The sequence below is a fragment of the Chiloscyllium plagiosum genome, unplaced genomic scaffold (assembly GCF_037043375.1).
Source record: "Chiloscyllium plagiosum isolate Xiang-an unplaced genomic scaffold, Cpla_swu_hap1 HiC_scaffold_2, whole genome shotgun sequence".
In the NCBI taxonomy this organism is placed as follows: Eukaryota; Metazoa; Chordata; class Chondrichthyes; order Orectolobiformes; family Hemiscylliidae; genus Chiloscyllium; species Chiloscyllium plagiosum.
The window spans coordinates 116,184,085-116,198,700 of NW_028270140.1; the positions used below are offsets into that span (position 1 = coordinate 116,184,085).

Consider the following 14,616-nt stretch of genomic DNA (forward strand, 5'->3'; position numbering starts at 1 on the left):
ATGAATCTGGGACACACTTCAAATTAGATTGAGGAATCATCATTGAGACATGGAATCTAAAACAGCATGTATAAAATGGAAATTAAATTTAAATGATTCACAGGAAGCAAAATAAAGGTTGGGAAACACAGATAATAGAACATAGAACATAGAAGAATACAGCGCAGTACAGGCCCTTTGGCCCTCGATGTTGCGCCGATCCAAGACCACCTAACCTATACTAACCCACTATCCTCCATATACCTATCCAATGCCCGCTTAAATGCCCATAAAGAGGGAGAGTCCACCACTGCTACTGGCAGGGCATTCCATGAACTTACGACTCACTGAGTGAAGAACCTACCCCTAACTTCAGTCCTATATCTACCCCCCCTTAATTTAAAGCTATGCCCCCTTGTAATACCCAACTCCATACGCGGGAAAAGGTTCACACTGTCAACCCTATCTAACCCCCTAATTGACAGTGGAATAATAAGGAAAAGGCACAAAAGAGAAAAAGTGAAACACAAATTAAAACATTTAATATTAATTAACTTATGAAGGAATGAAACATCAACTTGTAAAGTTAATTCTTCAGTACCAAGTAGGTTATCTAGTAATAATTAGCAACCATTTTTGTTCACTTGTGGGATGTGTAGATGCTCGTGGGGATGTGGTGAGAATCAGTTGAGCTGCTTTGTTCTAGATGGTGTCAAGTCTTTTGAGTATTGTTGGATTTGGACTTATCTAGGTAATTGGGAGTATTCCATCACACTCCTGACTTGTGCCATATAGAGAGTGGATAGTGTTTGGGAAGCCAGGAGGTGACTTATTTGCTGCAGTATTCATCGCCTCTGACCTGCTCTTGTGATAATGTGATGAGTCTAGTTGAGTTTCTGGTCAGTGGCAACTCCAAGGATGTTGACAGTGGGGGATTCAGTGATGGTAACACCATTGATTGTCAAGGGGCAGTGATTAAATTGTCTCTTATTGGAGATGGTCATAGCCTGACATTTGTGTGACATGAATGTTACTTGCTACTTGTCAGCCCAAGAATGGATATTGTCCATACCTAGTTGCATTTGAACATGGACTACTTAAGTATCTGAGGAGTCATGAATGGTGCTGAACAGTGTGCGTTCTTCGGTGAACATCTGCATTTCTGACCTTGTATTAGAGCAAAGGTCATTGATGAAACAGCTAAAGATAGTTGGACTTCAGACTCTACCCTAAGGAACTCCTGCAGCAATGTCCTGGAGCTGTGATGACTGACCGCTAACAACTGCAATTATCTTCCTATGGATTTGTCCCGCTTTTTATGTAGAGGACACACCTAGGCCATATTTCACACTGTTGGATAGATGCCAGTGTTGTAACTACTGGAAGAGCTTGGCTAGGAGAATGAGATGTTCTGGAGCATAAGTCTTCAGTACTGTTGCTGGAATTTTGTCAGGGCCCAAAGCCTTTGCAGTATCCAGTGCTTCCAACCACTTCTCGATATCGTGTGGAGTGATTTGAATTGGCTGAAGCCTCATTCCTGTTTTGCTGGGAAACTCTGGAAGAGGCCAAGATGGATTATCCACTGACACCTCTGGCTGAAGGTTGTGAATGCTTCAGCTTTATCTTTTGCACTTAGGTATTAGGCAGTTACATTGTTGAAGGTTGGGATATTTGTGAAGCCTCCTCTCCAGTGAATTGTTTCATTGTCCACCACTTTTCACGACAAGATGTGGCAGGACTTGAGAGTTTAGTTCTGACCGATTGGTTAAGGGATTGCTTATGCTGTTTGACATGCAATTGTTGCATTAAAAATGCTAATTGGTGCACTAGCCCTAATGCTTTTGATACCTTTAGTTGTAAACAGTTAGAGAAATACTGCATTGTCATGCCTTGCATTGATATCTGTGATTATTGTTGCAGCACAACCTGTGGAGGAGAAGAATATCTCTAGCATAAGTTCTAGATTTCCCCATTTAAACGTTTATTCCAATACTCAGAGGCTGCTGCCTGATTTATGCAGCTGTAATGCTGAAGCCTGCCAGCCTCTTTACTGCTACCCATGCAAGATATGGGCCTTTATATATTAAGTAATTGAAGCACCACACCACAGAGGTGCTGATGTAGTACAGTGGTGGATCCAAATGTTCATATATTAGATGACCCCATGCACTATAACTAAAAGATGTGCAGGTCAGGTCAATTGGCCATGCTAAATTGCCCGTAGTGTTAGGTAAGGGGTAAATGTAGGGGAATGGGTCTGGGTGGGTTGCGCTTCGGCGGGGCGGTGTGGACTTGTTGGGCCGAAGGGCCTGTTTCCATACTTTAAGCAATCTAATCTAATCTAAATGTACTATCACAGCAGGGCACATTTTGGTGTTCTGTTTATTCTTTTCTCTGTGCGTCCTGATTGATGTATTGCACACTGATATTGTTTCTTTAACTATTTTCTGCATGTGATGCATTTTTACACAACTTTTCTTCTTTTGTTGCAGAAAGCTCGCAGAGAAACAATTCCAGTTTGGGAAACTGGTAATCCCCCAGAACGTACTAAAATGACAATGAGAGATTTTATCTACTACTTGCCTGATACAAATCCAATGCTGTACGTGACCTGGTGATGTTCTAAGTAATATTAATTGTCTAATGCTCCTGATGGAATGCATTTAAAGAATGGGATTAGCCTTTTCAGATTAAATTCATTTTTCAGTAGAAGTAATATCATGTTTTCTTATTATTTGAAAACCTTTACAGATCTTCATTTGAAGAAGAAAAAAGACCATCTTTTCCAGTTTTAACCAAAGAGTGAGTATATTTTCAAACATTTCCAATAAAACAGGCTGCATCTTTAATATTTCTAGAAATTAGTCGATAGATTTGTGATTTTCACAAAGTTTATATTTGTGAAGTTTTACCAAAGGATTTTAAAATGAATAATAAAACACTTTTTGATAATGTAAGTTTAATTTACTGTCGGATCTGTGATTCAAATTAAAAATAAATATATTTATATTATTACTTATGATTTAAGGATAGAAGATGAGGGCATTTCTCAGTCATCACCACATTTATTATAGTATAAATGATTCCTAAAGATTCCTAACCCCTCAAGATAAAAGAAATCCTGTTGTAAAAGAAAATTTCTTTGGATATTTAACAAAAAGCTTGAATAAACTTTTCATTGTCATTTTTGATTATGTTACCAAAGAGGTTAGGCTCTGAAATTCACAATGTGCCTTCTTATTCTATATTATAGGCCTGAAGTGGGAACAATTAATCCACCAGCTAATGAGGATGAAGATGAAGAATCGGATGATGCGGTTTTGGGTCCACGTGTCAAAGTGGCTGAAGATGGCTCTATTATTATTGATGAAGAAAGGTGTGCCCACAATATTAAAACATTTCTGCTTTAAGCACTTTACCTTTTATTAGTTGATCATTAATCAATTTAGATGCTTACACTATTACTGAACACCATTTATTTATTGCAAAGGAGTTCAGTACTTTAGTCTAGGTGCTATATACTTGTGTCCAAAAGTGATCAGCTTTAAGCTACAATTTGATTTATGCTGCAGCTCTGAAGATTTAAGGGACTTTAAATTGGGTTCACCATCCCGGTGATGGGAAGGCCCTTTGAAACTATAATCTGGCAGAAAAATTAGCCATCACTTACATAAATGTGGACTATTTAGGGAAAGTCAGAACGTATTTGTTGAAGTAAATCATGTTGAATCTCTTCTGAAGAAGAATCAAATTTGGCTCAAAACACTTCACTCATTTTCCTTATTCCAGGTGTGCTGCTTTCCAGCACTTGTTTTTATTCCACATTTTCAACATCCACAACATTTTGTTTTTGTTTTCATGTTTACTTAACTTGATTTTAAGTAAGTTGCAGAGAACATTGATGAGTGTGTTGTAGTTGATTTGTATATGGACTTTCAAAAAGCGCATGATAAAGCAGCCTATATTAGATTTGTCAGCAAATTGAAACCTATGGCATAAAAGGGAAGTTACTGTTTCAGTGAAATGTGGCAGTAGGAATGGGCTGTTCAGTCCATTCCAGTCTACTCAACCACTCATTTTGATATGAGTTCTCTATGTCTCAACTCCATTTCTCCATCGTTAATCAATAATCCCTGGCTACCCTAATCATAAAACTCTACTTACCTTGAACATTTCACTTGTCTCAACATCGACAGCTAGTTTCCGAAGAGAGAATCAGATTTCCACTACTCATTGATAGCACACTTAAATGTCTTGGGTCTAATTTTAAGATTATACCGTATGGTTCAAATTCACCTACCTGTAACTATCCTATAGAACATGTGATTATTTAGATCACCCCTCAATAATGGAACACAAGGAAATACAAACCAAGTTTATACTGCCTGTAAGTTTTATTTGAACCCTTCAGCCAGAGGGTGGTGAATCTGTGAGACTCATCGCGACAAAAGGCTGTGGAGGCCAGGTCATTGAGTGCATTTAATGTAGAGATAAGTTCTTGATTAATAAACAGATCAAGGACTATGGGGAAAAGGCAGGGGAATTGGATTGAGCAACATAATCATCTATGATTGAATGACAGAGCAGATTTGATGTGACAAATGGCCTACTCTGCTCATATCTTTAATGGTATTGGTATCAAATTGATACTTTATTTTTGCTAGACATCTTCGAAGGGCAGTTTATATTTCATGAGACTTAATGCTCGAAACTGAGTGCAGTACTCCAGGTAAGGTTTAATCAGTAGCTTGTACTCTATCATAACTTGCTCAGTTCTGGATTCTAACTGATATATTTAATCTTTAAAGCTGGGACTATGGTATATGAGAGAATGTACAATGATTTGTTCAGGGCAGAACAAAACAGGTTGTGCTTTATAATGAAGGAAGTTCACACAGCATTACTTTAAGTTGCAAAAATTTTATGGTGAATTCACATATACTTATGTTTTTTAAACAAAAACATAGTTTAACGGTTGAGGTTTTGAGGAAGAAAGGACCGATTGTTGAAGAAAACGATCCCATTTTTGAACGCGGTTCTCAAACGACTTATTCCAGTTTTAGGAAGAGCACACACACAAAGCCATGGTCTAATAAAGGTATGTATGAGACAGGTTTAATGGCTTATTTTAAAAAAAAACTTTTTGCTTTAGATGTTTAAGTTGTAAGAAGCAAAACCACTGAAATTAATGCTTCAAATTTGTACTCCTGTATTGTTTTACTTTTTCTGCTTTTTAAAAAAAATTGCCAAAAATAACTACTAGTGTGCTCCATTTCAACTTAATTGAACTTTACAAGAATCAAATGTATTTATTCTTTCACTGAGATATAGGTGTTACTGACTACGCCAATATTTATTGCTCATCCTTAATGCATTTTATACATTTTGAAGCACATTTCAATGTTCATATCTAAAACTAGTAGCAAAACAGAGGGATGATCTAAGTTTAGGAAACCAGGATGTAGACGCAGTTTGAGTAAAAACAAGAAATTATACAGGCACAAAGTCACTTGTCAGAGTTATGTTCAGGTAGGAGAAAGTGAGGACTGCAGATGCTGGAGACCAGAGTTGAAAAATGTGGTGCTGGAAAAACACAGCAGGCCAGGCAGCATCCGAGGTGCAGGAGAATCGATGTTTCGGGCATAAGCCCTTCTTCAATCCTGAAGAAGGGCTTATGCCCGAAATGTCGATTCTCCTGCTCCTCGGATGCTGCCTGGCCTGCTGTGTTTTTCCAGCACCACATTTTTCAACCCCAGAGTTATGTTCAGGCCTTGTAACAGCAATTACGCGGTAGGATGGAGTATAAAGGAAGAAAAAAGGTTTGTCAGAAAGCTGTGGCAATAACAATTGGAATTTTAATCTACATGTGGAGTTGAAAAATCAGATAGACAAAAGTAGCCTAGGTGAGAAGTTAATGGAAATGTTCAGCATAGTTTTTTCAAACATCATGTTCTAGACAAACCTGGTATTGTCCAATAAATTGGGATTAATTAATGACCTTAGATGAAGCTGCCCCTGGCAGCAACAATCAGAAAGTGATTGAATTTTACATTCATTGAGGAAGAAAGGATTGGATTCAAGGCTAATATTTTAAATTTAAAGATGAGCAATTGTGAGGGCATTGAAGCTGAGCTAACTAAAGTGAATTGTCAAATTTGGATGATGGGTAGGTCAATAGAGTTGCAGCGGCAGATACTTAAGAGGGTAGGGTAATTTAGATTACACAATGGATGCAATTTTTCTTCCTTGTTGGAGTGTAAGGGGCAGTCCCACTACCTGTGTTTAATTAAAAAGCTTAAAGATAATGGAAAATCTGAAGAAAAGACATATAATTGTGCATATTTAGGTGGCAGGTAATGAAATAAGATGGAACGTTAAAAAAAGATTTAATTGATTAATAAGAAGGGAAGATTAGACTGCAAGATAAATGTAACTTGAAATATAAATTCTGGTACTATTTTGATGATCATCTGGACAAGCCAGGTTCTCAAGTGAAACCTGACTTGATAAATCAAAAGTTTAATTTTTGTGATGGTTACTGTGGTGGCCAGTCACTAGACATATTTGCATGAGACTGCCCATGTTCTTTAACACAAGGAAACAAGTTTATTAAACCAACGAAAAGCAACAACGTTTTCCTATATACATACACATACATACATGTAGGACAGTTTAGAAAAATCTAACATTATTAAAGTTTCAACCTTTTTTCTCAGCAATATTCTTTTTTAGTTCTCATCTTTGGACTACTGAGATGGATTTGCAATTTCTTTCCTGGTCTCCTGGCTTAAACCTCTTTATAGTTCTAACAACTTGAAAACATCTAATAAAGTCTGGCAGCAGGAGACTTCACAAACTACATCTCCTGCTGGATGAAAAGCTGTTCTTCTGAAATAAAGTCAAACTAAACTTATGGCCCCGAGTTGTTGGTTGTGACTTTCGTAAACACAGCAAAATAAACGTTTTTTTAGTTCGCACCAGAGGTATTCTGTGAGGCACTTAACTGAATCCCATTCATTCTTGGAAACTATATATTTAGGTCACAATTCCAAATGACTTTCTAACCTTTTTTTAAAAAAAAGTTACAATCACAGGCCTGAATCCAAAACCCATCTGCCTCAACTTTAAAAATCCAAATTCTTGAACAGCAATAATATTATACACCTTTCTCACAGTATTAAAAATTTCTATAGATCTGTAAAAAGGAAAGGAGTTAATAAAGTGAACATTGGTCCTATAGGCAGTGATTTTGGGAATTCATATTGGAAAATAATAACTTGATAGATGAGATAAACTGGTACTTTGTACACATTAGGCAAAGGTGAAGACTGCAGATGCTGGAGATCAGAGTTAAGATTAGAGTGGTGCTGGAAAAGCACAGCAGGTCAGTCAGCCCTTTCCTGCTGAAGGGCTGCTGCCCGAAACGTCGATTTCCCTGCTCCTCGGATGCTGCCTGACCTGTTGTGCTTTTCCAGCAACACTCATTATGTAAAATTCATCATGTTATCATTTTTGCAAGGGAATTTGTTATAGTGGAATCATTAATTAATCCTGTTGTAATTAATGGTACAATTAATTGGTAATCTAAATTAGCTTGTTCCCAGGTTGGTTCCACACTATATTGTTCTAAGAAATTGTCATAATACGTTCCATGAAACTGTCTTTAAACTGCTATTGGTTTGCTTTATCTATGTAAGGATTACATTAATCCATTATTATTATTGTAGTGCCTTCCTTACCAGTCCCACTGTTTCTCCAGTGTTGGGTAGTTGTAAATTACTCTCACTGATGAGTTCTTTTCTTTGCTACATTTAATCTGTGCCCGCACTGATTTTATGTCTTGATATTTGACACTATGATAATCATATCTATTAACAGACCCACCCAACCTCCTTTGTGAAATAAAAGCAAAGTAGTGGAGAAACTTAGCAGATCTGGCAGCATTAGTGGAGCAAGCAACAGCGAGTTAACTTCATGTTCCAAAGAAAAGTAATACTGCACTTAAAACATTAACTCTGCATCTTACTTTACAAATGCTGCCAGGTCTGCTGAGTTTCTCCAAACATTATTGTATTTCATGTCTTTAGCATCTGCAGTACTTTGCTTCTGTTTGTATGTTTAATCCATTTCCTCTTGATCTGTTTTTCTAAGTTGCTAAGCATGTCAATATATTCCGTTCACAGTATTGGTCGCATCATACTGGATTGATACTCTCTCCTAACACTTGGTCCTTTCTAATTTTCTAACTTGTCTTTCTCTCACAACCCTTCACGTACTCATGCAAATGCATCCCCTGTTCCCTTCTTTCCCTCTTGTTTACACTCTCATGCTCTCTTTCACACACATGCACAAACACACACACTCTCTCAAACTATTACTTTGTTTGCCTAACATTTTCCTCTTTCTGACTCTATCCTTTTCTCTTTCTCTCTCTTTCCCTCTCTCTGGGCTCCGTCTCCACTTATCTGCTCATGGCCCCCTCCCCCCATTTTAAATATGACTTTTTCCTGAGTGTCTCCAGCAATTTTTGCTTTTGTTTCTGACTTCCAGCACTTGTAGTTCTTTGTTATAAGATGCACAGCAACAACTCACTAAGCTTCCCTCAAAAGAACGTTCCAAATCCTTTGCAACTTAAAAAAAAATTCAAGGAACAGCCACATGGGAATCTGTAAATTCTCCAAAAAGCCACTTTATATCTTGACTTGGAGCTATATTGCCTATTCTCATGTTGCTGATCGAAAACCTTGAATACGCTTCATAATAGCTCTGTGGGTGGAACTCCTCCGTGAGATCACAGTTCAAGAAGGCAGCTCACTACCACCTAGAGGATCATTCGAGATGAACAATAAATGTTGGTCTTGACTGCAACACCTGCAACCGAGAAACAAGGGGGAAATAAAAGGTTGAAAAATGGCTGACACAATTGTTTTAAGACTTTGGCACAGCAGCCCACACAGCCTGTATGCATAAAAGGATGCCAGTAACTCATTCGAAGTTTTGTACGCCTGCTTTGTTTTGTTTTGTATTGCATAATTTTTTGTTGATTTTTTACAATTCTTCTTGTCTAAGAATTTGTTGGTTTTATTTGTACTATGTTTGTTGTTTGAAGTAAATTTTAATTCTTTTCAGAAACAGACATGTTCTTTCTAGCAATCAGTATGGTTGGGACAGATTTCTCTATGATTGGTCAGTTATTCCCCAACAGGACAAGAATAGAAATAAAGGTAATTTCAATTGTCTTTAGAACAATTTTCTGTATTCATCTAGTTGTTTATAGACTCAGAAAGATGAGTCAACCCATTGTAATTGCATTTTTTGGTATTCCATTAGCTGCAACAGGGTATTGACCTGTACATAAAAATGAATCCATGTTGCTCAGTTGCATATTGGAACAAGATTAAGCATACTTATCATTATCAACATGATACATGAGAAATGGCAGACACTAATTAAAAAAAACCTTAAACAATCGCTTTTACATAAGTGAAAAATATTTTTTATTAACAGTTCTTTTTCCACAGAACAAATTTAAACGTGAAGAAAAGTTGAATTCATGGAGGATTGACAAAGCATTCAGTGAGTATGGTAGTATTTAAATCGGCTCAAGGTTCTTGTTTCGGGGTGATTTCGATATTATTGCACATTGATTAAAAAGTGTAAATATGAGGCAAACAATTTGAATGTGAACAGCATACCTGGAGAGCAGCAGGATGTTCCAGAAGCAAAGAAATCTTCTGGGGCAGTGGTAACCTCTCTAGGCTTGAGCCAGAATCTCTGGGTTCAAGTTCCACCTCAGGATTTGATGGTGCAGAAGATGTGCTGTAATGCTACTAAGTAGTTTGATTTTCAATCTGTAAATCCTTCTGATATGCCCAAGGTAAATAGGAGTTGCCTGGTTGGTCAGAATTGTATAGTAGCTACAGTACAACAACCGTCTGATGTTAAAATACTTCACACGCAGGTTCTTATCATGAGTGAGTATCTTCCTTGGTTTGCGAGATAGTTACCCTACCTCAAAAGCAAACATAGTGATATTTTAATTATTGAGGATTTGGGAAAATGATCAGTAAACACTCGTGCTAACTTTAGAGAAGGCTTACTGTTGGGCTGGTTTTCCGATTTTGTTTGCTTTGTGTGGTCTATAGATTCCCATGTGATCCACTTACTTTATTGGCCTAGTGTTTCTTTTAATTACAATGAACAGTTTTTACTTTGGTTTTCCTTTGCTTGATACTGGAAGTTCAATCTGATTATTTTGTAACCTGTAGTTGTCTGATTCTTATTGATGGTATTTTACTCAGGTCCCTTTTAATCTTTTTTTGCATAGAGGAGAAGAAACCTCTCGACCTGGATTTTTTTGGAGAGTTACTAACCCGAGTTTTAGAAGCAGAGTCAAAGAGAAAGAAAGAAAAGGATGAGAAAACAAAAACTCAAGCTCCAAGAAAGCCATCTAAGAGCAAACGGAACAGGAAAGGTAGCATAGTTTAAAAATACTTCATTATCATTTTGCAAAGGCCGTTTTGCAGTGAACTAACAAAGATGATAAATTCTTTACGCTGCTATGTAATATGGATTCTATATTTTAAAATCAACATATGATTAAATATCATTCATAATTGTATATCTTTGAACTTTTTGACACCTTTTGCCTTGAACCAAAATTTAAAGTTAAGAGCTAAACAACAAAAGTTTAAATGTTTTCTACTTGTTTGTTTCAGATAAGAAGGGCTGTTAATATAATGTGAGATAGAGACTTTGTTTCCTTCTCTGAGTAACAGCATTATCTGGATTATTGTTAATGATTAAACAAGGCTGAATTATCCAGCAAAGACCTAATTAAAAGTGTACTTTGAAGTTAGGATTATGGGCACTGTGAAACTGTATTAATGTGGTATTCCAACAATATATTAGAATAGCATCCATTTGCTTTTAGAAAATTAACCATTTCAGATAATCTTGTCAAAATGAGGGCTGTCAAAAGCTCTTATGTTACAACTAAGCTGAAATATGTTATTAAAGAAAACTTCTCTGTGAAATGAATCATGAAGTTTGAAAACTTTAAAGAACAAATTTACTGAATATCATGCTTCCTCCTTCTGTCATTTTTCTCCCTCTTACCTCTACACATTCTGAAGGTTTTAGTACCATTCTTCTGAAGGTTATGGTACCATTCTTCAGTATGGTTTCCATCCAGTACTTGGTCTAAATGACCATAGTGCTAACCAAGTGAGTGAAAGCCAGCTTTTAGCTATGTGAACATTTGAGCAAACTTGCAACTTTCTTAGCAGATGTAACCGCATATAGTACACACTACCCGCAGGGGTTGCTGAACAGTTACTAGGAACAGTAACCTAATCGATTTTCTCCTTACTTCTCCATGAATTCTAGGCAACTTCTCATATCTCAGCTGTTTCCTTGTTTGAGGTCAGCACAAAGCAACATGCAAACTTAGAAACTGGCATATTTACAAATCTGTTGCTCCTTACGCAGTTAAGTGTTAGATGAAGCCCATACAAGCATCTTTAAATAGAATGTTTATGGTGTCTATTCACAGTTGTGGACTATGTAATGTCCACACCTAATACTGCATTCTGCATCAACATGATATGAGAGTTGGTATTTGCATTAGCTTTTGAGAGGCGTATATCCATCTATATAACACTAATGCAATCTTTAAACTGAACCTTTGGTGACAATGATGAATGGAAAAATCTCTGTATTCACTGAAAAGGATAATACACAGACACATATTCCTGTTGCTAAGTTTTGGAGCTTTTTTTAGAGAGTCATTCTTTTTCACTTACTGTGAAGCACTAACTCTGACATCCACTACTCTTAGCAGTAAAGTATGGTTTAAATAAACCGGGCAGAAGAACATTCTCATGACAGTTGTGGGAGCTTTGACTACCTCTGACTATTATGCCTGATTCATTTCTGAAGTATGATTCTTTTTGAATTGACTTTTAATGGTGTGCATTTGCTGTGTTGCATAATTGCTTGTAAACTTAGAAATATTGTACACATGGATAGATTCCACAACAGCAAATGTTTGTTATCGTGTGTCTTCTTACTTGCCTTGTGCATTTAGGCAAAAATGTGACGGAACCAGAAAGTGATCCTGATGACCCTGATCCAGTCGAATTTGCTGACACTGAATTAACTGAAGTTGATTCCAATTCTGTAGTGGATGGAACTGAAGCATCTTGCAGTGTAGAAGGTCAGGAAGATGCACAGAAAAAAGAAAGTACGTCAAAGCCCCATCCAACTAAACGCAAACGAAAACGGAAAAAAAAACTTACTGCAGAGCCAGCAGAGCAAGAAACGACTAAAGAGCCACCTCATGAAGGAAGTAGTTCTCAGGAATCAAAGCAGGAAGTGCAGGAGTGCAAGATCGGTAAGAATTGTTGTAGCTCTCTCTCATATAGTATTTGCGACTGTGGATTGTTTTGTTGAGTTTTATCATTCATCTCTTCATCCAGCCATTCATTTAAGCTAATTATGTGTAGTTTTAAAGAAAACCTAAGATGTCACCAGTCCTCTGCTATAGGTATTCTTGTCCAGTTGCTGGGAAGTATGAGAGTTCCCTTGTTTCTTATTCCCTTTACATGGGCAAGTGCCTGGTTAGTAGTTGTTTTCAAAAATGCTGCAACTGGAAATAAAGACTCACTGTCTTGAGAACCACCTGATGAAGGAGCAGCTCTCCGAAAGCTAGTGCTTTCAATTAAACCTGTTGGACTATAACCTGGTTTTGTGTGATTTTTAATTTTGTACACCCTAGTCCAACACATGCCTTGAGAATTGTAAGCTTGACCTCATTCTGATAAGGTTGGAGCATTTCTGTCTGTTCTGCCTTGGTTTTGTTATTCATTTGGTAATAATTGACTTAAAATGCCAAATTAATTTACAGAAAACAACTCAAGATGCTGAAGTAAAATATAGCCTAGAGAGCAGATGATTACTTCAAATTTAAAGTAATCGGGGAGACATGAATGTGTAATTGCACTCGATTGAAACTGTTTGCCTGCTTGCTTTGGTAACTGTGTCTGAGGTGCAGTTAGTGACCAATGACCAATTAATCAGTGAATTTGAATTACGTCCTGGATTTCTGTTAGACTCTGGCATTATTGCAGTGTGCTAGACTTTTTGTAGACTCCAGGAACTAAGGTCACTATCCTGAGGAATTGTTGCAGACTTATGCTGGAGCTGAGATGTCTGACCTTCAACAACTGCAACCATCCAAGATATTGCTGTGGTATTGAAACAAGCAAAATATCTGGAGTAACTATTAGGTTTGTAGCTCAAATATTGGAAGTCCACAAGTTCCAAGTCTGTGTCAAATTAGTTGATTGGATTTGAACAATGGTAAGGTCCTAGGGAGTGTTGCTGAACAAAGAGACCTTGGAGTGCAGGTTCATAGCTCCTTGAAAGTGGAATTGCAGGTAGGTAGAATAGTGAAGAAGGCGTTTGGTGTGCTTTCCTTTATTGGTCAGAGTATTGAGTACAGGAGTTGGGAGGTCATGTTGCGGCTGTACAGGACATTGGTTAGACCACTGTTGGAATATTGCATGCAGTTCTGGTCTCCTTCCTATCCGAAAGACGTTGTGAAAGTTGAAAGGGTTTAGAAAATATTTGCAAGGGTTAGAGGATCTGAGCTACAGGGAGAGGCTGAACAGGCTGGGGCTGTTTTCCCTGGAGCGTCGGAGGCTGAGGGGTGACTTTACAGAGGTTAACAAAATTATGAGGGGCATGGATAGGATAAATAGACAAAATCTTTTCCCTGGGGTCGGGGAGTCCAGAACTAGAGGGCACAGGTTTAGGGTGAGAGGGGAAAGATATAGAAGAGACCTAAGCGGCAACCTTTTCACGCAGAGGGTGGTATGCGTATGGAATGACCTGCCAGAGCAAGTGGTGGAGGCTGGTTCAATTGCAACATCCAAAAGGCATTCGGATGGTATATGAATAGGAAGGGTTTGGAGGGATATGGGCTGGGTGCTAGCAGGTGGGAGTAGATTAGTTTGGGATGTCTAGTCGACAATTCGGGTTGGACCGAAGGGTCTGTTTCCGTGCTGTACATCTCTATGATTCTATGACTAATTGTTGACATTCTGCATTTGATTATCATTTTTCTGGATTAGGAGTGTAAAAATTGTTAAAAGTCCCTGCTACTGTTTGCTAACAGGTTTTATTTTCTCAAAGTGTGTCTGTAAAAATACAAGTTTAGGACAGGATTATGATCTATAGTTGTACCTGCAAACAATGAGCTTGCAAATACATTCAAGTCATTTTGGCAAAACAGATTATTTTTGAATTGTTATAGCCAAGGCTGGAGATGCCCACTGTTTCTAGTCCTGCTACTCCATGGGTTGCATCATAAAAATGAAAATACTTTATCCATTTACTGAGATGACCAAATAAGTGCCTTCCCTATATTAGATTTTAAACAAAAAGATCTATTATCTAGGTTTCTTAGTAAACACAATTACTAAGGTTTATTATCAAAACAAAAGTTGTTCAGTAAAGGAACGATAATTGGTTAGCTTATACAGTCAGAAAGATAGAAGAATAAATGCTTATCTCTCTCAGTTTCCCAAAACATGTGCAAACAAAAGCGTGCACACTTTTTCACTTTGAGGAAAA

At 37.4% G+C, this 14,616-nt stretch overlaps 1 protein-coding gene across 1 annotated transcript in view; it reads left to right on the top strand.

Annotated features, from left to right (window-relative positions):
- Positions 1–14,616, top strand: part of LOC122558916 (uncharacterized) — a 98,913-nt gene that overhangs the window by 22,962 nt on the left and 61,335 nt on the right. Inside the window, exons 4-11 of the mRNA XM_087999957.1 lie at positions 2,472–2,581; positions 2,731–2,781; positions 3,233–3,355; positions 4,947–5,077; positions 9,109–9,203; positions 9,501–9,555; positions 10,307–10,453; positions 12,068–12,373. Coding sequence (XP_087856083.1) covers positions 2,472–2,581; positions 2,731–2,781; positions 3,233–3,355; positions 4,947–5,077; positions 9,109–9,203; positions 9,501–9,555; positions 10,307–10,453; positions 12,068–12,373 — 1,018 coding nt within the window. The remainder of the gene's footprint in view (positions 1–2,471; positions 2,582–2,730; positions 2,782–3,232; positions 3,356–4,946; positions 5,078–9,108; positions 9,204–9,500; positions 9,556–10,306; positions 10,454–12,067; positions 12,374–14,616) is intronic.